This window comes from Tripterygium wilfordii, chromosome 21 (assembly GCF_013401445.1).
Source record: "Tripterygium wilfordii isolate XIE 37 chromosome 21, ASM1340144v1, whole genome shotgun sequence".
Lineage (NCBI taxonomy): Eukaryota > Viridiplantae > Streptophyta > Magnoliopsida > Celastrales > Celastraceae > Tripterygium > Tripterygium wilfordii.
The window spans coordinates 4,307,841-4,331,622 of NC_052252.1; the positions used below are offsets into that span (position 1 = coordinate 4,307,841).

The 23,782-nt window shown below is 36.8% G+C and overlaps 4 protein-coding genes across 7 annotated transcripts; 1 reads left to right on the top strand and 3 right to left on the bottom strand.

Moving 5' to 3' along the window:
• Positions 1 to 1,649: 1,649 nt before the first annotated feature.
• On the bottom strand, positions 1,650 to 8,624 carry LOC119989158 (formin-like protein 5). The gene is made up of 7 exons (XM_038834512.1): positions 7,837 to 8,624; positions 6,021 to 6,780; positions 5,217 to 5,931; positions 4,904 to 5,106; positions 4,139 to 4,374; positions 2,192 to 3,065; positions 1,650 to 2,049 (listed from the first exon to the last, which is right to left on the bottom strand). Exons 1-6 carry the CDS (start codon positions 8,008 to 8,010, stop codon positions 2,211 to 2,213), a joined length of 2,943 nt encoding a protein of 980 aa, XP_038690440.1. The 5' UTR covers positions 8,011 to 8,624; the 3' UTR covers positions 1,650 to 2,049; positions 2,192 to 2,210.
• A 4,889-nt stretch (positions 8,625 to 13,513) lies between these two features.
• Positions 13,514 to 20,557, top strand: LOC119988446 (kinesin-like protein KIN-14N). 4 transcript variants are annotated; one of them, XM_038833488.1, is made up of 17 exons: positions 13,514 to 13,757; positions 14,085 to 14,383; positions 14,514 to 14,658; positions 14,735 to 14,844; positions 14,979 to 15,098; positions 15,210 to 15,413; positions 16,220 to 16,396; positions 16,489 to 16,563; positions 16,667 to 16,813; positions 16,886 to 17,024; positions 17,137 to 17,246; positions 17,792 to 17,953; positions 18,072 to 18,280; positions 18,884 to 18,965; positions 19,089 to 19,193; positions 19,302 to 19,406; positions 20,140 to 20,557. In XM_038833488.1, the coding sequence occupies exons 2-17, from the start codon at positions 14,192 to 14,194 to the stop codon at positions 20,329 to 20,331; spliced, it is 2,274 nt and encodes a 757-aa protein (XP_038689416.1). In that variant the 5' UTR covers positions 13,514 to 13,757; positions 14,085 to 14,191; the 3' UTR covers positions 20,332 to 20,557. The 4 variants fall into 4 exon arrangements, with proteins under 4 accessions (XP_038689416.1, XP_038689417.1, XP_038689418.1 ...); XM_038833490.1 differs by lacking the exon at positions 13,514 to 13,757 and adding an exon at positions 14,006 to 14,045 and having other exon boundaries at positions 14,118 to 14,383; XM_038833489.1 differs by lacking the exon at positions 13,514 to 13,757 and having other exon boundaries at positions 13,981 to 14,383.
• A 16-nt stretch (positions 20,558 to 20,573) lies between these two features.
• On the bottom strand, positions 20,574 to 21,674 carry LOC119988448 (photosynthetic NDH subunit of lumenal location 3, chloroplastic). The gene is made up of 3 exons (XM_038833492.1): positions 21,277 to 21,674; positions 20,904 to 21,190; positions 20,574 to 20,817 (listed from the first exon to the last, which is right to left on the bottom strand). Exons 1-3 carry the CDS (start codon positions 21,554 to 21,556, stop codon positions 20,719 to 20,721), a joined length of 666 nt encoding a protein of 221 aa, XP_038689420.1. The 5' UTR covers positions 21,557 to 21,674; the 3' UTR covers positions 20,574 to 20,718.
• A 772-nt stretch (positions 21,675 to 22,446) lies between these two features.
• Positions 22,447 to 23,655, bottom strand: LOC119989825. Its single transcript, XM_038835557.1, has one exon. The coding sequence runs from the start codon at positions 23,616 to 23,618 to the stop codon at positions 22,590 to 22,592; it is 1,029 nt and encodes a 342-aa protein (XP_038691485.1). The 5' UTR covers positions 23,619 to 23,655; the 3' UTR covers positions 22,447 to 22,589.
• Positions 23,656 to 23,782: the final 127 nt, after the last annotated feature.

A 23,782-nucleotide genomic window follows, 5' to 3' on the forward strand; every position in this document is an offset into this window, starting at 1 on the left:
TGTTTGATTTCCTTGTATTGGAACATCCATTTACATGCCCAGTGGATCAGTGTTTCAACAGGAACCTTCAATGGAACCCAATTGGTGCTCAAATTAATCATATCAGCATGATCAGCAAACGGGTATCTTCCTACGACTCGCTGGTAATCAAGAATCCTATTCAAGATTGAAATCTGTGTATTGAATGTAAAAGTACTCTCAGGATTCTTCTTCATCTTTTTCATTGCACCTTGATCATCATCACCATAATGATCGTCTTTCAGACGTTTCGTCGAACGCTCATCCTCCTCATAAACAGAACTTATGGTTGGCTTTTTAGGGTTGCCCCAAATCTTATGAGCCCAATCAAATGCCCTATCTTTATCAGAGTCCAAGCAATCTAGCTTCCCTTTAATCTCCACCAATCTTTTTTCGTACTGAAACTTGAGTTGCTTAACTACCTTCATCAAATCTGTATCAGACACACCAACTTGAAGCCAATCAGCGATGAACTCTTTCATGGATTTGGAATCCAAAAATGGGTATTTTTTATTCTTCTCCTTGTAAAAGATGGCACCTTTGAAGAAACCAATCTGGGTTTCTACATCAGAAAGAAGCCTCCTTGTGTATGAATCCTCTGGTTCTTGTCTTGGAGGGTTTTGGTTCTTCAATGTGGTGCCAGAGTTTGTGATTGATAGTGGAGCACTAGTTGTTGACAATTGTGAGCTTGTTTTCTCGAGAGGAGTCTCGAAATCTTCCACAGGATTTCTGGGTTTCTGATTTTCTTCCTTGTTTCCCACATTTTCCTGAGAATCATCGTCTGCATCACGTCTTCTCGAGAAACTATTCAATTTTGGTACATCAGAAAGTAAGGTCACTGCAACTGGGTCTGCTTGATCATTTCTTGCTTTCTGATCTTCTTTCTTCTTCTTCTCATTTTCCTGATAATCATCTTCAGTTTCAGCGGCTTCTTGGCCAGACATTCTTTCACAAAAAGAGAGCGAGAGAGCGAGAGAGAGAGAGGAGTCGAAAGAAATGAAAGGCGGATTTTGAATATTGAGACTCAGTAATCTCTAACCTTTATATATATGTAACCAAAACATTAAGGGCGTGTTTGGTTACAGTTATTAAAACAGTTTTCTGTTTTTGAAAATTAAAATGGGTTTAAAAATTCTTTTGGGTGGGTGTTTTTATAAATTCTTTTGTAAAACTGAAAATCATTTTTGGTTTTCAAAAATAAAAAAATTAAAACTAGTATTTTATATTTTGTAAAATTCTTTCCTATTTTCTCTTTTTCCATGCTAAATCCTCTTGTCAAATGATTTTTGTTTTCAATTTTATTTCTTAAATTTGTTTTTAAAATCTAAATTTAAAATCCATCTTCGGAAACAAAAAAGCAAAACCATTAACAAACACATCCTAAGCATTGTATATAATGACTATCATATCTTATAACTAACCTTATTTTTCCATCTAAGAATATTCAGATTATACATTAATGGATCATTTGAGATATTATATTCATTTTTCTGTGGGCCAAATCATATGGATTTAGGAGACTAAGAGTACTGAACATTGTTACCTGCAACCTAAGGTACCATCATAGAACATAGGGTCACTCCAAGAGATGCCAGAGGAGCATTCACCAGGACGCAAAAATGAAAGACATCTTCAAGGAAACAAGTAACTTATCATTTAAGTAAATCACATACATTGACAGTAATTTCCTGATTTCAAAACTGTTCTGCTACAGATCTTTCTTTAATCCGTCCAAGTTATCAAAGAATGATAAATTAAAAGAACAAATAATCACATCTAACTAATACTAATTCACAAGTTGGTTTGTGTCAAGGTACTGTCCGATCGAACTGTGGTACCTCTACCAATGCCCTCCGGTGATGATAATGCAGACCATATACTGGTGATTGTGAGCTATACAGTCAGGCAGCAGGAGAAACTATGACCACCGGATCTGCCCCTTTTTCGATTTGATTTCGGCAACAAAAGCCGTATGCAAAGGATTCCCGGGACCAACTCATCTGGCTCAATTCCAATCATAACAGCTGCCACCTGTATATTTTGTACCACAGAAAGAACTTAGATTCCGACAAAATATGCAGCCATCTAAAGTTCACACCTATATTTTGAGATGCATTGTTAAAACAAAGGAACACAAGAATTTCCAGCAACAATGTAAAGAGTGCAGCAGTACCTTCTCCAAATGTAATCTATCAACTCTCATCATCTGAACTAGAACTAAAATCCATCCGTCGATCTGCAATTGCTGGGAAAAGACGCTGGCGTGGATCAGGAGATGGTTGTTGACGTGGATCGGACGAAGTTGGTGCAGTCTGCGCATTCTTTTTCTGGAATTTTTCTTTATTTTGGGACTCCCTTACCTCTCTGCATACCTTATCTAAGATTATCAAAAAATCTCGTACAATGACAAACAATCGTAAACCCTCATCCTTGGCAGCATTCCCATGGAAGTAATCACCAGTGCTCTTCACCAGAGCCATGATTCTCTTTTCTTCCTCCAGCAACCACATAACATCAACCTCAGCATTCTGCACAAAACTCTTCAATGTTTGGTGGAACCCATTTTCTTCATCAATACTCTTCAAGTCTTTGTTCAGGAAATCACGGATTTTTAACAGTGCTTGGCCAAGTTTTGCAATAGTTCCAGTTAAGCTGTCAGCATCTAGAACCGATGCTTTCTTTACATTTTCAAGTTCACTGCTCAAACCTGAAACCACCTGAAGACCAAGGTTGCGATGGTACTCTTCTGTTTCATCAGTAGTTTCTTCAAGAAGATCATCTGTTTTGATGCTTGATAAGCTTCGGTTCTCCCTTGCTAATCGGGCAGCCTTCAAACCTTCAGAGCGAGTTATTTCCTTGACAACGAAGTGCAAGAGTGTTGTTTTCCCATCTACTCCTTTAACATCAGCCAATTTCAGAAGTGTGTCAAGTTTGAATGCTTGTGCCCCACCACGGAAAGTTCCATCATTCATGCGGTTGCCGGTTTTGAGAACAGCTTCAAGAAGCTTTAGGAATAGTCGGCTATTTCTGAGTTCCTTGCAGGCAACCTATTACAGAAGATGGAAGTTGCATTGCTATTAGACATTCTGCAACACAGATATTTCTAAAGACCAAACCAGAAACTGCACCCATCTGGATGATGTTTATATGCACATTAAATACAGGAGTAACTATATTTGTAATTATGTATAACCACAGATATTTCATTGGGGCTATCCAACTATAGGAGCATTAGGAAACCTAGCACAAGTGTGCTTTCAAGTCCCACCAGCAGTCACTTCAGCAAAAAATAAAATAAAAACCAACTCCTCCAGGTCTTGGCGCTTTGACAAGACCATGACCAGATATTAGCCTTTTTCAGGAACATAGATCTGGGCAGACAAACATGCACTTATGCACAAGCGTGCCATTGCTTAACAAATGCGACCATCTACATTCATAAATTTCAAGGGACAAACATGTAAATGTGACCATCTACATTCATAAGTTTCTGAGGCAAACACATAAATAAGCACACACACGTGTCCATGCTCACAAGACAGCAAAAACTGGAACATTAATATGGACTAAGCATTACGAGCCGTAACCTATCAAATTAAAATAATATTGTCAAGACTTAAGAGGGAAGACCTCAGATTTGTCGTCATAAGACAACATAAGAAAGAAAGAGGTCAAAATGTCTATTCTCACACGCTGACATACTTGCTCAAGTAGCATATCCAATAGCAAGCTGATGCAGCCAAGGGAAGACGGATTCAGCCATGATCTAAAAGATAATTTTTGCTTTGACCATCTGACAAGTTCGGGCTTGCGGTCACTCAAGAAATCCAACAAAGATAAGGCTTTAAGGTATAAAAATTGGCAGTAATCATTTATAATTAAATAGCTTTTTCTCAATGGATGGTTTGAAACTGCATGTTTCTATAATTTACCAAGGTAAACTTTTAAAAGTGTCAATTCTCCATATGAATGCATGCATTCTGGTTCTTCAAAAAGCACTTTCAGGTACATTTCATGCATCATCCTATACACCTAAAACATGCCATATACCCATGTTGTAGATAAAAAGCTGCAAATAGTAAGAAATAAGCAACTCGTGAAATGAAATCTCGTATCCTACCTCTAATGTTTCAAAGGACTCTTTTGTATTATTAACATCCTCCTGAAGGGTACCCATGAAAAGCAGAGCCTCCATCCTTCTAAAAGCAAATGGAATTTCCATCATGGCTTTTAAGAACCTCTCGGCAGGTCCTAGTTGAGAAAGTTCACCACTGAACAGCCTAAGACGCAGTTCTTCATCTGCAGTTGGGGCCATCTTCAACAGAGTTTGAAGAAGTTCCGCAGGTAGCTCATTTCCTGATATAACTAAAGGTTAGAAACCGGAGATGCCAGGAAGCACAATAGGAGCAGAGGTAGAAATGACAAACAACAAGAACTGCATAAGACTCAGAAGGCCTGCGCGGCTGCACCCCATAAGCAGGCCATTTAAACATACCAATTTCTATACCCTCTTTCAATCATTTTACTGTTCAGGGACTGAAATTGTTTGTTTGTGCTGCTATACTATGGCAGAATATCTGCCATTTTGTATGGGATGGAGTCATATAGACAACTGATATCGCAGCCTCAGGAGTAAAAAACTGATAAGTAACATGTTCCTTTTCAAGTTTTAAGACGAAAGGCAAAAGGTATATCACTTCTTTTATATACATATGACAAAAGATCAACTATGTATGCACGAATTGCATGTATGAAACTAATTAAATATGATGTTTGCAGACTGTCTCTAGGGTAGCACAGGAAAAAAGAAGGAACAAAGAAAATAAAAGCACTTATACTAGCAATTCTCTATCTTTTACAAAGTAAAGAAAAAATAGCAAATTACCTTCTTGAAGTGCGTCATGAACTTCTTCTATTGTCACATTCAACGCACGCAAAAGAATTGATAAGTTTTGTGCTTTTTTTGGGTCAAGGATCTGAATGTACTGAGGTGAAGGATCTTGAGAGGAAGACTCTTTCTTGTGACCCCCTTTGTTTTTATCAGCAGGTGTATACCCAAACAGAGTTTCTATCATCTCCTCATTGAATCTGTAAATTATTAATTAAGATGATTCAGTAGCTCATATAATCTAATACTTCATAGAAACCACCATATCGAGAAACAATCAATTAAAAACAAGAATAAAAATATGACTTACTGGAACGATCCAGACTTAATCTGATGCCAAACCATTGACTGATCAGGGTTTGCTAGAACTTTATCCCAGAAAAAGGGCTTCAGCTTGGCTTTAGAACCATCATCACCCCCTGAGCCAGCTCCTTCACTATCTCCTGTATTTGAAGGATGTTTCAGGCCAACAGGCGGCCGAGGAACCTTAGAACCTAAGGCCATTCGTTGAGGAGGTTGTGGGGGGGCAATACCGTCTTTTGGGGGAGGAGGAGGTGGGCGAGAACTAGGTTTGGCACCTGGGGCAATGGGTGGTGGAGGAGGTGGTCCAGGAGGTGCTGGGCCAGCACTGCCAAGAGGTTTCAGTGTGGGAGGTGATACTGAAGGGGGAGGGGGAGGGGGAGGGGGAGGGGGAGGGGGAGGAGGAGGAGGAGGAGGAGGGCCATCCATGCTGCGAGGAGGCTTAAGAGAAGCACATGGCTCCGGAGGGAGAGGCTCTGCCTTGCCAGAAGGGGGCTTCAAGGTAGGCAGTCCTGAAGAGGCTCTACCCACCCTTCCAGGAGGAGGCGGTAACTGTGTACCAATACCAAATGTTCCAAAGGCTTCAGCAGAATGTTTTGCAGCACCAATGTCACCTAAGGAGGAGTTTTCATCAACTGTATAGATTGAGTTATTACCAAAAGATTGATGACCAAGCTTCTGCTCTTTAATTGTATTTCCTAATGCAAATGACTTGTGTGAAGAACCTGAAACACCAAATTTTATATAAATATCAGAATTTCACCAAGTAAATAATTGTCAGTTATGTGGAAAACGATATGCAAGAAATAATTACCAACAGAGTAGTCGCTTAAACTTAGGCTAAGAAGGGGCCTCTCATCATTTCGTTTAACTCCAGAGCCAGTTCTACAGACCTTTGAACAGCACAGAAAAAGGGATGCTGCCACAATAAGTGTCACTGCTGCAGTTACCACAACAGCAATAACAACAGTTTTTCTACTGCTTTTGTTCTTATCTGCATTACCATTAGAACCACTATTGGGACCCGAAGAAGATCTGGCATCAGATGGAGGAGGTAAACTTGGTTCAGGGGGGTCTTCAGATGGAAAGAAAGAGCTTTGTGGACGCAAATCAGGACTAGGAGCATTAGAGACTTCAGATGGGGAAGGACCCACATCAGGAGAGGGGGCAATATCCGGGGATGGTGATGGACTGAAACTAGGTAACCCGTCAGCAGGGGAAGGAGACGGGGCAGGTGACACACCGATGCTCTGAAGCAAGATTCTTTTAGGAGCACGAAACCTGGGAAACATGGTCTCAAGATTCTTCCCATACCGAGTCCAAAGACCAGGACTGTCTCCAGATACAGGTACTTGAAGATTTTTTTTCCTCACACAATCTAAAAGAGTTTGTCTTAACTGAGGTTGCAGGAAATCAAACAACTTCTGCATGTTTTCTTTTGCTAGAGGCCTACTTTTTGAACCAATCTCATCTGTCCAATCACATGTTCCTTCTGGAAAACAAAACCCGGGTCCTTCATTAGCTTCCTTCAAATGGATCAAATCTAGCCTGCAACTGATCCATAATTGCTCTGCCTGTGAACAGTGAAGATTGAGTCAATTTTAGTATCCATTATGCACTTTCAAGCACCAAGAAATACATAAAACTAGGATATCAGAAAATTTAACCCTGGGACACATGATATAATAAAAAGGGTAGAAAACGAAGCAGTAGGCATGTTATCAAAGAATGCATAACATAACAAGATGCAATAAAAAAAAAAGTTCACAAGACAGAGCACAATTCCATGGATACATCTATTTAGGCAACTGTACCAGTGGCCGAGGATTCAGGAATGCGCCAGAACTTGGGAAAAATTTAGTTGAATAACCAAAACATAATAGTTCCACAAAGAAACAAAATGACAGAGTGATTACAATGTTTTCTTTGAAATACACCAATACATACTGAAAACGATACGATTCTTGGAGTTGAAACATCATTATCGTGACATAGTAACTCAGAAGATTCTAAAATATCAGAGGCTCTGCATGCATGTAATTCGAACACAAATTCTTTGAAGCAATGTAAATAAACAATAAAAAGAAATTACACTATAATTTCAAACATGCCAGATGCCACCATCATATGTTTTAACAATCACATATTCACTTATCATATAGAAGATACATGATATACAATTACATCATAACCAACACGTCCAATATGTTAAGTAGATCAGCCCCTCTTAAATGTGGGAGAATGCATCACATGACACCTAAACAAGATAAATGAGCTGCCATTTTATGCACTGAAAGTTAAAGGCTCCCACTCAATTCCACTAGTTGATAAGATGTTCAGAAGATACAGGTTAAAAAAAAAACAGGTCTGAAAACGTTAATTCATACTTCCATAGCTTTTGTACCAACTCTTTCCCTCATCACATTTTAGAATTCACTAATATCAGTCAACAAATGCAACCTGTACTGTTCTTTACTTCAAGCATGTTACCTCAAACTAGAATTTGGAACTTCATCAGACAATGTAATTATTTGACACGACCAACTATCCGTAGAGGCATAACAATCCGTCTGGCGTCTAGAAAAAGCAAATTTATTACACAGAAAGTATAAATTTGTGAAGTGCCCTACCATTTCCTCATCAACTTCGCCAGTGGCCGGATCAACTAGTTGGCTGAAAAATGCATCCTCTGCTGCCTTCCTGTATTCGAAGCTCGTAGTCTTCGCAGTGCAAACAAAAAACACCAAGACAATGAAATAACTCATTCTTATGATACTCATTTGACCTTGACCTTGAATCACCATGCCAACCAGAGACTATCCTTTTCATTTCATCAGATCCTAAACCCTCCACAAGCAAAACCCTAGAACTCCTTGAAAAAAACCACAAAAGGCTCGATTCTACTGCATTAGATAGATACCAATCCGATTCTGCTCTTGAAAACCTTCAAACTACCCAATTCACCAACCTGTATATAAAACTTCTCAAATACCCAGATGCAAATTGTTCTCAAGTATTCAAACTTTGAACCGAACACAACAACCCAGAACTTATCTTCCAAAAACACGCCAAAATTTCAATCAAAACCCCAATCAATGATAGCTCGGAGGAACCTTTTTATCACGAATTGGAATCAAAATACGCCTTCCCTTTGGACCTATACAGATGACAAACACCCTTAAAAAAGATCCGCAATGTAAAAGCCAAAAAAAGCGTGAAAGATTCAAAAGGGTGTTTCTATTACGAGTTAATGACCAGATCCAATGAAGAAAAAAGGTGCATAAAAAAATTGAGCTGTTAATGATGCGTGTGTAGAAAAGTTTGACCTGGAAGAGATTTCTTCCCCAATAAGGTTTTACAGGAAAAGCTGACAAAATAGGAAAACCATAAACTTGTGAGTCGTCCGTAGATTTTGTAACGTATTTAGGGATTTTGAATTTGTTTAGGGCTGTGTTTGATAGAGTGTAAAAATTAATTTTCAATGTCAACTGAAATATTATAGAAAAAAAGTTGAGTTTAAAACTGTGGAATATGCTGTGAGGTATTTGATGAACTAAAAATTGATGTTAGGGGAAATGTTGTTGAATTAAAGTATTATAATATTAGATTTTATAATTTTTATACTAAATTTAATCTAATAAATATAATTTTTACTAAAATTTATTTTAAGCATAATTATTTTTATTAAAAAAATGAAAAAAAATAGGGAGGCTGCCTCCGTTGAGAAAGAAACTCTCTATGAAAGCTTTTTTCTGACCAACGGATCCGTTGACAAAATTTGCCTATTTGATATGGGGGAGTCGCCCTGCCAAACAGATAGTAGATTTCTTAGTTCAATTGGACTTTTCAATGAGACAGACCAAAATACGCGCAAAAAGAATCTGTTGTGGGGTCTAGGTGGAAGTGGAAGATTATTTTTCTGTCCATAATTAATTATGATAAATGATTAAATGCTGTATTTAATCTCAAATTTAAGATTCTGGTAAAATTAATTTCGAACAAAAATAATATAAACATGTCAAAATAAAATCACTCAAAAAAAATGTTATATAATAGGACAATGCTAGAGACCCCCAAAATTTGATCTTCAAAAGTCCCCTAAATCTATATGGCATTAAAATAACCATTGATTAAAAACACACATGTAGGGTTCACTTCACATCCAACACTCCACATTAAATGGGGGCCTTTTGGGGGGTCATTTTTTGGGGGTCTCGAGTATTATCCTATATGATAACATTCATTGATTTTTTTATGTCAATAGATTTTTTCTTTTAATGAAAACTAACCAACTAAGCATCATTATCTTTTTGAATGTGGACCGAATAAACTTATCAAACGTGTTGGGCAAACTTACAAAAAATGACAAATATTAAGATTAGGAACAACAAGATATATCAGGGAAAAACTAAAATATAGTAGACATTCCAAATAAGTATTAAAACTACTTGTAATTTCCATTCATGTTCTCTACATACCCTCGCAAAGTTGAAGGAAAACCCAATGTTTTATAAGACAAGAATCAACATTTCTCAATTATACAAGGCAAGGACAAAAATTGTGCAGGTTTTGAGGCCCTAAGTGGACAATACCTCTACAAGTTGTTTGGTTTGGATTTTCATCACATGGTGTCGGAGCATGTCCTTATTGATAGACCACCGATAAGGTGAGGGGTACTACAAGGACCCTAGCTCGTATAGTTCATTTTTTGAGCATCGCATAACCGATTCCATAAGTTTGATGGAGAGTTAAGATCAAATGCGTAACATGGGGAAGTTGAGGGAAAATAAAGTGCTTTATAAATAATAGTATATGGTTCATGGGAAAATGCCATTATAAAATTTTCATATAACAAGTTTTCAAATATAATCATATTTTAAAAAATTGGAGTATGATTTTATATCAATCGCCGTCAAATTCGAATTTTTGTCCCATAATACTTGTCATTTTGGTACAAGTCGGACAAGTTCAAAGCCATCATCCTCCCCATTTGTTTAAATCATACCCTAATATTTGTAAATGAATTCAAACAATGAAAGCTATTATGTCATGAACAAATGAAAGTGAGTGTAAAGAATAATAGCATATGGTTATTGTCAATTCATTATTAGTTCAATACCATTACTATAAAATTTAAAATCGAGAATAATATCATATAAGTTGTCATTTGGACATTTGATATAAGCATAAACTCGGGTCATCAGGCTCGTGTGCAAAAAAAATTTCCACTGATAACAGAGTAAATTGAGCCACATGACCACGAAGGTATAAAATATTCATTGCAAACATCCCTAACTCAGTGCTAAGCCCGATTTCAATATATTAATATTCGCAATTTCATACCATTTTTCTTTTCAGAGAGAACATTTAAAAAAAAATATTTTTTTATATCAAATATGATTTTTGTTTCTTTTTTTTTTTTTGGCTAGTATAATATTTAAAACATAGACAAACACATCATATAATAAGATATGAAATAATTAATTATACCATTTGATGAAGTTATATGATAAGAGGTGGATGAAGTGGAGAATGTGCTTCTTGTTTGAATCAAATAATGTTTTTTCACTGATCATTTCAGAATGTGCCATACCTTTACAATTTCAAACATTTATCAAAGCATTTACTAATCCTGCTTCTGCGAAAAAAATAAACAAAAACCTATTAATAAAGAAACACCACGGATATCAAAAGTATCGAAAATGATAAGCATTTCAATGTTATTTGTCTTAATTATTTCAAATATTGAGATAGATGTATACGATTCACGTGAAATCGTGGATCCCCACTTGATCCATATGAATCGTATGCGTTCATTTCAATAATTAAGATAATTGTAACAAAAATTACTGTGATCCGTAAGACTGCTACAAAAATTTATAAAAGTGCAAGTCGTGTGGCAAAAATTTATCTGAACTGGGTCGTGACTGAACCAAGCAGAAGATAGGGAAATCCCAATGAAACTTCCATGCTTTGAAATTGTGTTGTTAACAGCAAATTGTGGTTCAGAAACTTTTTGAGTTTTATGGTTTTTCTTGCATCAGACAAGAATACAAGATAATTGTCATTTGTTGCCAGCAAAAAAAAAAACACTCCTACCTTCCAACAAGGTGTACGTGGTCTGTTCCCAACTCTACTCAGTGCGGGAGTCTTGCGCATGAATGTTGTTTGCCTCTTTACCTTATTTTCCAGCAGATATTCAGTTTTTTTTTTTACTTTTTACACTACCATAACAAAACCTTTGCATAGGTTCAGGCTGAATGGGCCAAAATGAGTTTGGTATGGGCCTCATTGCAACCAATCACTTGATGAGTATTGGAGTCTAGATATGAGCAAATTAGTGCTCAATTTAGGGTTGGATATGACTTATGTGTCACATTGATCCACTGGATAACTGGGCTGGGCCATCAATTAGGCGGCACCTACCCAATTGGTCCACTACAAGAGTGACAACTTGTTTTAGACAACATACTCTCCACAATATTTTTGATAGCCGACAACATTTCAGCAGACGTGTCTTTCAAACAGTTCACTAAACCCAAACTTGAACTTTTCGGACAGCCCACTAAACCCAAACTTGAGCTGAGTTAGGTATGTGGAAACACGTTCAATAAGTTAGTTGGGCCGAGACCCAACACAAATCACTTGAAATAATCGAACTCTCGATCTCGAGCGACATTCTTTACGCCCTAAATCTATAAAAATAACTAGTTAGACTATTCGCAAGCGTTGCTCTCGACAATTCAATGCCTTTTCCTTTGAAAATGTCCCATAAAACCTTACTATTCAAACCTTATTTCTTTATTTTAAAGAAAAAACAATATTTAATTTTCTTGCAGGCCATCCACAAAAGAGAACACATACAACACCACTTGGGAGAATTTGTTAAAAAATAAGGTTGTTCTTTGTTCAAAAAGGGTCAGCATGAGCATTCCAATCCGGCCTTAATAAGACTGAGATTTCAATGCCATTTGTTTATCAGCTTAGATATTGAGAGAGACAAGTTCCAAAAACAAATGACAAAAATTGGGATTAATTGATTGATTTAATTAAGATTTCGGATTAATCAAAGGTCCTTTAAGCAAAAACCCACAAAGAACAATGTTAAAAGTGATATCATACTTTACACCTAAACCCTATTTTTAGTCTTTTTCATTATATATATATAGATATATAATATTTGCACCAAATTTGTCTTCAAGTTGAATCAAAGTTAGAAAGCAATTGGTACCATGACATAGCTTCACACCTAATTACAAAATATACACCAAATCTCTTATGACTTCTATATTATCCACATAACTTTCAATTGATGTCTAATCTTCCATTAATTTGTGCATAAATCATCATCGATCGGTCGCTAATTTTTGGATAATCTAAAAAAAAAGGGCAAACAACCCATGAACATCAGCAACAACTTTATTCTAAAATAGTAGTACTAGTAGCTCATGTAACAAGTTTAGCATAAAATCTAAGTTGATGAAAATGGATGTAGAAGAAGCCTCCCAAAAGTGTTTGTACATGGATGGAGATCTAAACACCAAAAAGACAAATAGATGTTCCATCATGTGAGATGGGTGACTTCTTTTTTTCTATTAATCAAGCTGAGTAAAAGAGGATTTGCAAAGGAAAAAAAAATTTGGTCATCAAAGTCCATGTCTAACATCCGTTTCAAGCAAGAGTTGTTAGTTGTTTTAATACCTACAATTTCCTTTGGTATGTTCTATTTTAATCGAAAATAGCACCATAAGATTTATCGTTTGAACATTCGATATGAGATTAAACTCAGATCGTCAGGTCCGTCGCACAAAAGTTTCTTATCTGGTGACAAAATAAGTTTGACCAAAGTTCGGCGCATGACCACAATATATTATTCCCAATAGGAATCGAACTCAAGATCTTACTAGTTCATGCGATTTGGCTTCAAAGATTCACAACTATAGAATCACCCAGCTAATTACTTGGGTCTATCCCTGGATTGATGTGTTTGGATTAAAAAAAAAAAACCCCTCCTAATAATTAATAAAAAAAAAACCTCCTAAGCAATTCTATTGGTTTGCACTTTGCATGGAAGAAGACAATATTAGTGAAAAACGAGAGGATATATTAACAAATTCAAGGGCCTTCTAGGCATAACACATAATCTAAACAGATCTCTCTCCCTAATGGACAATTGACGAATACATACAATTTGAAAAAAATTCAAAACCTAACGGTAATAATAAGGTAGACATTTCCTTTTATGTCCCTGACTAAACAAGCTTGGAAATCTTCCATGTCAGAGAGGGAGGGAGGGAGGGAGGGGGATAAAGAATTCATTTCTCTGTCACTCTCAGACTCAGTTGCTTAGCTCCTCTCTCCTCTTCCTGCTAGTAAAAGCAACGGCTGTGATTGGAATAGATGGCTTCGGATGCAATCCATGGCCCCACATTCTCTCTGCTAAACGAGACGACATTCTCTCTTCTTATTGTTTTGTCTTTCTTCATAATGGCCTCCAAGAACCAGAAAAAGGCCTCCAAGAACCCAGAACAACATCACAAGTTCCCTAAATGTGAGTTGTATTGCGATTTCAAGATTTGGTTTTTAGTCTTCGTCTTCTGTCTATTTACTGGTCTCTTTAAATTTTAAATTTTTGTTATTTCTGCTCAGTCAAATTTCTTCGGGTGTTGGAGTCGCAAAGTGGGTTGCTTCAATTTTCCCTTTTGTGCCTTTTCCTTGACAGTGTTGCTAATTTTTATTCTTTCTGGTGACTTTTCGTGAGTTTCTTTTGTCAAGATTGTGTTGCTAAATGATCTTCTTTTCGATGAACTTCTGTCGGATTTCTAGAAGAAGTGTATAGGTGAGAGCCCAATAACATTATATTTCGCTTTCTCGCTAGGAAAAAAGCTTATTACATCTGTGCCAAGCCTAGGAAAGCCGGTAATTCCTTCAATAGCAGCGGATTCTGTGGAGGTGAGTAGTAGTAGGTGACAAAAAGTTGAAGAAATGGTTGGGCCCACCCACAACGGCATTATTCGGCGAGCATTTTCCGTTGTAAATGGCGGCCAAGATCTTCTTCCAAATAGTAATCCACCGAGTAATGCTGGATCAGAATATGGTGGTATTGAGTTCACAAGAGAGGATGTTGATGCACTGTTGAGTGAGAAAATGAAGTACAAAAACAAGTACAATTACAAGGTTAGCTTTTGTGTGTGTGTGTGTGTTTATTCGGACTTAGCATTCAATGTTAAATGAACGTTGTAGGTTTGATCTAGTCGTTGGAGTATTCAGTAACGCTTATAAGATTATTTGACTTTTTTTGTTGCAGGAGAGGTGCGATAATATGATAGACTATGTAAGGAGGCTTAGACTATGTATCAGATGGTTTCAGGAGCTTGAGGGAGATTATTTGTTTGAGTTGGAGAAGTTGAGGAATGAGCTAGAATTGACTGAAAGGCAATTAGCTGAAATGGGTATGGTTGATTGCTATAGTATCATTGAAATATTTATCGAATTGTTCTGTTTACAGATTTTTGTATTTGATTGTAGAGGTGCAGTTTAAAAACAAAGATGAAGAACTGAATTTGGTTATTGCGGAATTAAGAAAGAGTCTTGCATCCTTACAAGAGAAACTTAGCAAAGAAGAATCAGATAAATTGGTGAGATGCAAGTTGAACACAAATAGGCAATCGTCGAAGTTCCTTTCACTTTTGGTTATTGTTGTTTCTTATGTATTTTCCCCCCCCCCCTTTTTTTCCCCTGTTTTTGTTTTGATACGTGGTACAAAAATCAGGTTGCAATGGATGCTCTTGCAAATGAGAAAGAGGCTAGAATGAGTATGGAGAAGTCACAAGCAAATCTCTCAGAGAAGCTTGGCGAAGCTCAAGGAGAGCTCCAAAGTGCTAATCAGAGGGTAACATATTGCAAGTTGATATGAATGTACTGAAATTATTTTTCCCAGTTCTTTTTTCCCATGTCAGTTTCAATATAACGTGATCTAGTTTGTGCTTATGTGTTTCTGCAGATAGCATCCATTAATGATATGTACAAGTTACTCCAGGAATACAATTCAAGCTTACAGGTGTACAATGGTAAGCTTCAGACAGATCTTGATGCAGCCCATGAAACTATTAGGCGTGGAGAGAAAGAGAAAGCTGCCATAGTAGAGAACCTTAGCAACTTAAGGGGTCAATACCAATCTTTGCAGGACCAGTTTACGTCATCAAAAGTAAGCCCTTTTTTTCCTGTTCCTTGCTATCTATTCTTTGCATCTGGCAATCAATTATCAACAGTGTTGTAGGAACTTGAGTCCTCTGAAATAATAGAAATTTATTCCCAGGATATTAATCTTCAACGTTCTTGTCAAAACACAGGCTTTATTACATTACTGGCTGATTATTGTTCAAATGTTGTGATACTTGTAATTTGTGTTTGTCATAAATGAAATTTGATTTCTACATGCAATTTCCATAAAGGCAAACATGTGGTGCAGTGATATAACCTAGAGGTCATAGGTTCAATTACCGGAAATAACCTCTCCACATATTATGATTACTGAAGTTTTGATTACTGAAGAACCTGAATAAAAGACTGACCATTGTTAACGAGAAGAAGTTCTGATTACTGAAGAACTGAAGTGACTTTCATACAAGAAATTAGATTGTTTGCATTGCCTATAAAGAGATTTCATCTGGCATTCATGACATATGTGCCTTTTCACTATACAGTATACATATGTCTAAGTCTAGGATCATTAAGAAAGTCATTATTCTTAGAAAAATTCACTTCTACATTTAAGTTTTTTTCTAAGTTTATGAAATTATGCAACTTAGTTGATTTATGAATCGATTATATCCTTCTGATTGCATATTTCTTAGATTTTAGAAATGATTCTTAGCAATGACTTAAAAACTAAAAATTTGCCACTCCAAGTTGACAATTGGATATTTATCTTCCATTACTTTCTTGTGTTGTTTCTAAATAAATCTGTTGTTTGATATCTGATTTAACTCTATCGGCTTTGTAATTTATTAGGATTCTTTACATGAAACTACGAGACATAAGGATGCTTTATTAAATGAAGTTGTTAGCCTTAGGGCAGAGTTACAACAAGTTAGAGATGATCGTGATTGCCAGCAATCGAAAGCGCAAGCTTTAACAACAGAGTTGGCGAATTACAAAGAGCTGGCAATAAAATCAAATGAATTAGAGGTATGTTTTTATGATTATTATTTAATTCTATCTGAAAGTATTAAATGAATTTCATCTCATAATCTATCTGAGATCCACCATTTCTTCTGCAGACAAGATGTTTATCACAAAGTAACCAGCTAAGGATGGTACAGGTCCAACTAGAAGCTGCAGAGAAGAAATTGCAGGTATTACATGCTCTTAGGACATTATGTATGCAGTTAATTTATGGTGCCATTAACTTTTAGAATTGGCTGAATATCTTATAATAGTTATTTAATGCATTCTTAGATGTCTGATATGTCTGTGGTGGAGACGAGAGTTGAATTTGAAGGGCAAAAGCAGCTCTTGAGTGAGTTGCAAAGCCGCTTAGAAGATGCAGAATTCAAACTAATTGAAGGAGAGAGGCTGCGTAAGAAGTTGCATAACACCATTTTGGTAATGATCTTGCACCTTACTCGAATAAATATTTGAGGTCTGTTTATCGTACTGAATTCTGTTATGCTACAGGAACTAAAAGGGAATATCCGAGTATTTTGTAGAGTGCGACCCCTGCTGCCTGATGATGTTTCTGGTGCTGAAGGGAATATTATATCTTATCCCTCTTCAACAGAAGCTCAGGGACGGGGGATTGAGTTGCTGCAAAATGGTAAATTATAGTAGTTATATACTAAGATGTAAAGGTTATTTGTGGAATTTCATGCTATTCTTCATTCTGTTCAAGCTAAGGAACTAATATATAAGGCTTATATTGTCATCAGGACAAAAGCATTCATTCACTTTCGACAAAGTCTTCATGCCAGAGGCAACACAAGAGGATGTTTTTGTTGAAATTTCACAGCTTGTTCAAAGTGCTCTAGATGGGTATAAGGTAATATACTGAAATTCCATCTGGCATATCTTGATTATTTGATAAAGCTTTCAAAGTTGGTTGGCTAGCCATATGTGGAAAGTCTTGAAGATTTTTTTGTTATAGGCTCTTATCCATGCTGTTGCATATATTAATGATCACCATCCACTGCTCATAAAGTGGACAAACAAAAAATTTATCAAGCTCATGTTTCAACTCGCTGTTATATTTTACTTGGATTGTTCAGCTGATATGTCAGTAAGTAATGTGATGTTTAGATCTTTTACTTAACTGATCTAGAAAGTGAAAGTATTCTATTTGCCAAAATATGAGTTCCATTTGTTGTGTTAGTTGTGCACGACTTTATTATGTCATTTTGAGATTTCAAGTGATTGCTTTTGTTCCGGTCATACTCTTTGTCTCTGCTCTCTCTTGTATATTTCCAATTGACTACAGCTTCTCCCTTCTTTTCTTCCATAACCATTATTGTCAAGATAAGTAAGAAGTATAATAAGGATATTGATAGCATTATATGTACAAAAAAATAATGGTATTTCCTTTCCCAGGTTTGCATCTTTGCCTATGGCCAAACAGGTTCAGGCAAAACCTATACCATGATGGGTAAGCCAGGACATCCTCACCACAAAGGGTTGATACCCCGCTCATTAGAACAAATATTCCAAACCATACAAGCTCTTCAAGCTCAAGGCTGGAAATATGACATGCAGGTAATAATACCTCATTGTAGGTGTCAATCAGGCTGGAAATATGACATGAATCTTTGTACAAATGCATGATTTCTATGCATAATACTCGATTGTATATATCATTTTGGAATTTTTGTAGGTGTCAATGCTGGAAATATACAATGAAACAATTCGTGATTTGTTGTCAACAAATCGAGATGCGTCAAGAATAGAAAATGGCACACCTGGCAAGCAATATGCAATTAAACACGACGCAGATGGGAATACTCATGTATCTGATCTCACGGTTGTGGACGTTTGCACTAGAAGAGAGGTTTCATTTCTTTTGGATCGTGCTGCTCATAGTAGGTAAGTGATGCAGGATAAACACTCCTCTAGTTATATCTTTAATCAAATGCTGAAAGCATGAAAGAGTATGAACAAACTAAAACTCGTATGCTTCACGTGGTAGACAGCATGTCTATATCCAGGGGAAATGATCTTTATTTAGTGTTAGTATGTTGAAATTTGGATCTTCAGATAGGCTTGCAATATACATATCCTCAGACTCCAGTAAAATGGAGATTTCTTTTATGAAAATTCTCATGATACTTTTGTTTCATACTGTCACAAACCCATGGTTATTTCAACACCGAAACATTCATAATTTAGTTGGTCTCTCTTTTTTTTTCTCCGTATGAAAACATGGAACCAATGTAAATATATCCAAAGAAAATGTTAACAACTTGCTACTAATAGACTTTATGAACTCTACATTCAATGGAGAATTTATTTTTTTATATTTCTGAGCCTGTTAGAGAATACTGTTGAAACTTGAAACACATTAGAAGGCTTGGGGTAATATATAATATTCTAAGTAATATAAAAGAAATTACATCTTACTTTTCTTTGACTTGTTGATTTTGATTTGAGAGGATTTGGAATCATTAATTGTGTATTTCTTACTCTCAGGTCTGTTGGCAAGACCCAGATGAATGAGCAATCATCAAGAAGCCATTTTGTTTTCACATTGCGGATATGTGGTGTCAATGAGGTGATAGAACATGTGTTCAATGATACTAGATTAATGTGTTGCACATGGTGCTGTTACATTTTGCTTTTTTTTATTTTATTTTTGTTGCTATGACTTATGTTGTTTCAAAATTACTCTCTTTAGAGCACTGAACAACAAGTACAAGGTGTCTTGAATCTCATTGATCTTGCCGGAAGCGAACGTCTTTCTAAGAGTGGCTCAACAGGGGACCGATTGAAGGAAACCCAAGTATTTGACAAAATAAATTTCTTCAAATTCTTAAAAAAAGTTCTTCAATTTGCAATTTGATTCACATTTTTCTTTTTGTGGCAATGATTTTCTTCCCTATATTTTCAGGCGATCAACAAAAGTTTATCATCTTTGAGTGACGTTATTTTTGCTCTGGCAAAGAAGGAGGACTTTGTACCCTTCAGAAACTCAAAGCTCACTTATCTACTTCAGGTAAGTAATCAACAGACTTTTTGTCATGATTTATTTTAGCTATTCACTTATTATGATATCCTTTGATTTTGTGTCTCTATTCATGTTCGGGAGATCATAGAGTCTCATCTCATGTTATCTCTGCTAGATATCCAAAATCAAATCTCTTCACTATTGAATCTTCAATAAATCACCCCTACACAGAAAGCATAATGATTCAGTTGAATATCAAAAAAATCCTTCTTCTCAAACATATTATTTGATGATGGTAGGATAAGCATATTTTGGTTTGAAGAGATCTAATAATGCAATTCAGTATATGGTTGGAACAAATGAATGTAACATGGAAACAGTAAAGTACAACATGGTGGACTTTCAGACAAACTTTGCCTGCCCCTTTGACGGTTTTTTAAAAGCAGCTTCATTTGGCTTAAGCATAAGTAGTTTTGGGAGGTCATGTCCATATCTCTGAGCTGCTGTTGTTTAATTTTCTGGTGCCAGAAAGAATTCGATAAAAGCATCAGTGAAGTTGGTGTTGCTTTGGGTGAAGTACTAGGGACCGGTCATGGTAGACCAAAAGATTTTCATCCATCCTTTAATGAGCTACTTTTTTTGTGTATTATTGTATAGGCAAGAGATATGACCTCTTGGTATGAAATAGAAGGATATGGCTTTTTATGCTTTATTTTCCATGATGAGACTGGTTTGATTTCTTAATCGCCTTCCAATTTTCTTTGTACTCGTCCTAAACCAGCCATGTCTCGGGGGAGACTCAAAGACCCTAATGTTCGTTAACATTTCTCCGGAGCCCTCCTCAATGTGTGAGTCACTCTGCTCACTGAGGTTTGCAGCAAGGGTGAATGCTTGTGAGATTGGAGTTCCCAGACGACAAACCAATGTGCGCACTTCAGATTCTCGGTTGAGCTTTGGGATATATGGCAGCTAAAGCAGTGATTCTCCGTCTCCCTTAGATCAGTATAGCTTATCTGGTCCAAGTACTCGTAAATTGAAGAGAGTGGTTCTAACATCTGTTGGTCATAACTTGTATAGAAAAGAAATCATTGCACCTGTATAATGACATTTGACCATTTAACAAATATCATATTTTATGAGTTCTTCTGAACTGGTTTCTCTGCACTAACACTTCCTACAAAATTCAGTGCATTGTTGAATTACACTATCAAGACTTGACATCTTTAGTTAATTTGTCTGCAGAATTCTGTATTATGAGGCAAGCAACTGGAAGAATGAACTGCCCTGTAACATTTGAAAGTACAGCAGGTTGTGTATTGAAGAACTGTAAATGTGTACAAGGCTCATTTTTTGTTCCCAACTATGCCATTCTTTGCATGACCTCTTCAAGAATGCCTTTTGTGTCTCGATAGCACGATTCTGTCCGAGGCAGGCTCTTTATCTTCGCAGCATCTTCGAGCTGTAAATGTATCAGAAACAGATCAAATAATTCTGAGAGAGGTGCTTAAAGGTTAAAGCTATAGAGGTAACAGCATGTAGAGTTACCTTTTCGAAGCTATCGAACAATCGGTTGGCCAGATTAAGGAGAGGCTGCTTCTCATCAGCAGGTGCTGCAGAGATAACTTTGTCGAAATCATAGTACATGAATGTGGACTTAAATCTCAAGTACTTCTTGACATAGTTGAGAGTATCTTTTCCAATCAAATCCTCCATTGCCAAGAGATCAAAGGCACACCTCCTTAGCCTATATGCACTGCCTTTCACTCCTATGTTTGCCATATAAAGGCGTTTCCTAAGAAAAGATCGCGTGCCGGTCTTTTCGTTAGCAATCTCTGTGAGAGACAAAACACAAGAAAATGATGAAGCAAGATGAAAAATTACCCCTATTAGATCTTCAATAGCTAGTAAAGATGCTTACTGTTTTCGACAGAAGGCTCGGGTAACGGGCCGGTGATAAAGAACCTGTTATCCTCAGCAAGAGAGACTCCATTGCTGGAATGTCCTAAAAGAGTTATGGAGGCAATGCCTAATGCCACTCTTCTTGTAGTTAGCAGCTGCTGGTGTTCAGGAAAATTCTCTGCTTTCTTGCTTAGAAATCCAACTATCCTTGGACTTTTTCGGGTTGTTTGGATATTGGGAATCCTTGGAATGGATGGTAGAGTATCAGTGACACCATTCAAGTGAGCTAAACCAGCCATTGCTGAACTAGTGAACAAAGAGTGTGAGGTGTATTGGAGTTTCTGTTATATCTGTTTGGAAAATGTTTGAATACTACTGACCACCAGAAGTATTATCCTGATCTAGGGCATTTTGGACATTTTCTGCAAATGGCTTGTATGGATATTGTTCTTTGAACTTTGTCATATCATCATTTTTCTTCATCCATTGAACTTAATCCAATTGAGCTATAGTGTTCAACACTCTTGAAGATGGAAAAATGGCCATGATTTTTATGTGACTGCTAAATTCATTGAACAAGACTTTGTCCACCTCTATGGGTCTTTAGAGTGTTAACATATCGGTAAAAGCACTCCCATCAGTGTCTGTATAATTGGTCTAGTGGGTAAAATAGAGTATCAAAAATAGAGATTTTGACAAAATTAGCCGTGCATTAGTATCTCTCGCACGATCAGAAGAATTTAAATGTGCTAAAAAAGTAGCACATTTACGCCACTTTTAGAGCACATACAATGATACAATAAAAACACGTCTTTCCTCTGTTCTCTCTCCAAAACTCTCCTCTCTCGTCTTTTTTAATGCAAAAACTTAATATTTAATGTAGTAGAGATTTAAAATAGAGATGTGGTAAATTGGAAAAAAAAGAAGGTATTTGAATAGGTAAAATAGAGAATCGATTAAGAGAATGATGCGAATGACCCAATTGCATCACATGACAGAGAATTGAGATGATTGATACTACTATGTCCATGATTAATTAATAGACACCCAAATCAAGCTTAAATCATAAATTTGATCTCAATTGCAATTGGGATTGTTGAAGATGTTCTTCCAATGCTCTTTGAATCAAAATGGAAAATTGGTTAATTGAATGTCCATGAGATTTCACTTTTAACTTCTGATATCAATCTAGAAAACAACAAGAATTCATTCAGGAATTTCAACAAAAACAACCACAAAGTTGATCAGTTCAAATCCAAGAAGATACAAAACATTAGTGAAACTCAAAAAGGATGGTTCCTCAAAGACCAAAACCCTCAAGAACTTGGCAAATCACTTTTTACCAGTTACATTTGAGACTAAATCCCTCAAGAACTTAGCAGACTTAGTGATGGGTGAATTAACTGCCATCACATTATACAAAACATTCTCAACCTCACCGATCGACGGCCGTGCCGCGAACCGGGAAACAACTCTCATATCACCACCTTCTTCTTCAACAAGAACAGCCCATTTTTCACCACTTACAACCCCATCTTCCACACACTTGAATATCACTCCTTTTCTTTTGCTGAAAACACCCTTTACCTCCAGCCCCATAAATGAATATATCACCTCAAATGACCTCACAAATCCACTCAAACCACCAAGCTCATTCTCCTCCTCAAAATCCCATCTTGGGTTGAAGATCACTACTGGCTTTGGGTACAAACTGTCAGTAACTGTCTTTGTAACTGCCAATTGTGATGCCTCTGGAGCCAAGAACACTGCCACATCTGCTGAATTCATAGTCCTGTTATCAACTGCAGATATACTCACATTCTCAATGTTGTTGTTTGTTGAATGAGGTCCAAATGCTTCAGTTGCAGCTTCTTTCAATGGAAGGCTAGACCACACTAGCAGAATCTTGACAGGGGAACCTTTCCTCTTGATGGGTAGGTCTTGAAAAACCTCCACGGCTAGCTGACTTAGAGAACTTGGAGAGTCATCCATGACTGGAATTTCTACCAGGTATCTGGGTTGCTTTAGTTTTTTAAATTTTCCAGCAATTTTGGGATTGTTAAGAGGCTTTTCTAAGGTTTTTGAGAGGCTAGTTTTGGCTTGGAGAATTGCTTCATCTTTGGAGCTTGGTGGGGTAGGAGAAGATAGAGAGCAGAGAACAGGGAGAGAGCAGATTCTGTGCTTTTGGGAGAGGGGTGAAGAAAAGAAAGAAACATGATCCCCATATTTGAGATTTAGATTATGGAGTTGGTGTTTGGGAGGAGGGAAAGATAGTAAGAAAGATTTAGTCTGTGATGATGCTGAAGAAAATGTAGTTGATCTGATGTTCTGTGCTTGAATCTTGAGAAGATAAGAAGCCATTGGAGTCTTTTTAACAGGAGAGGACTGGTGACTTGGAAATAGAAATGGCACACTTCAGATTGTAAACAGATAAGATGTCATGGCAAGCTATCAGCCTCACACTCAGGTACCAGCCTTCCTGGCAGGCCCTAGGAGTAAAAATGATCGGTTACAATGAAAAAAAA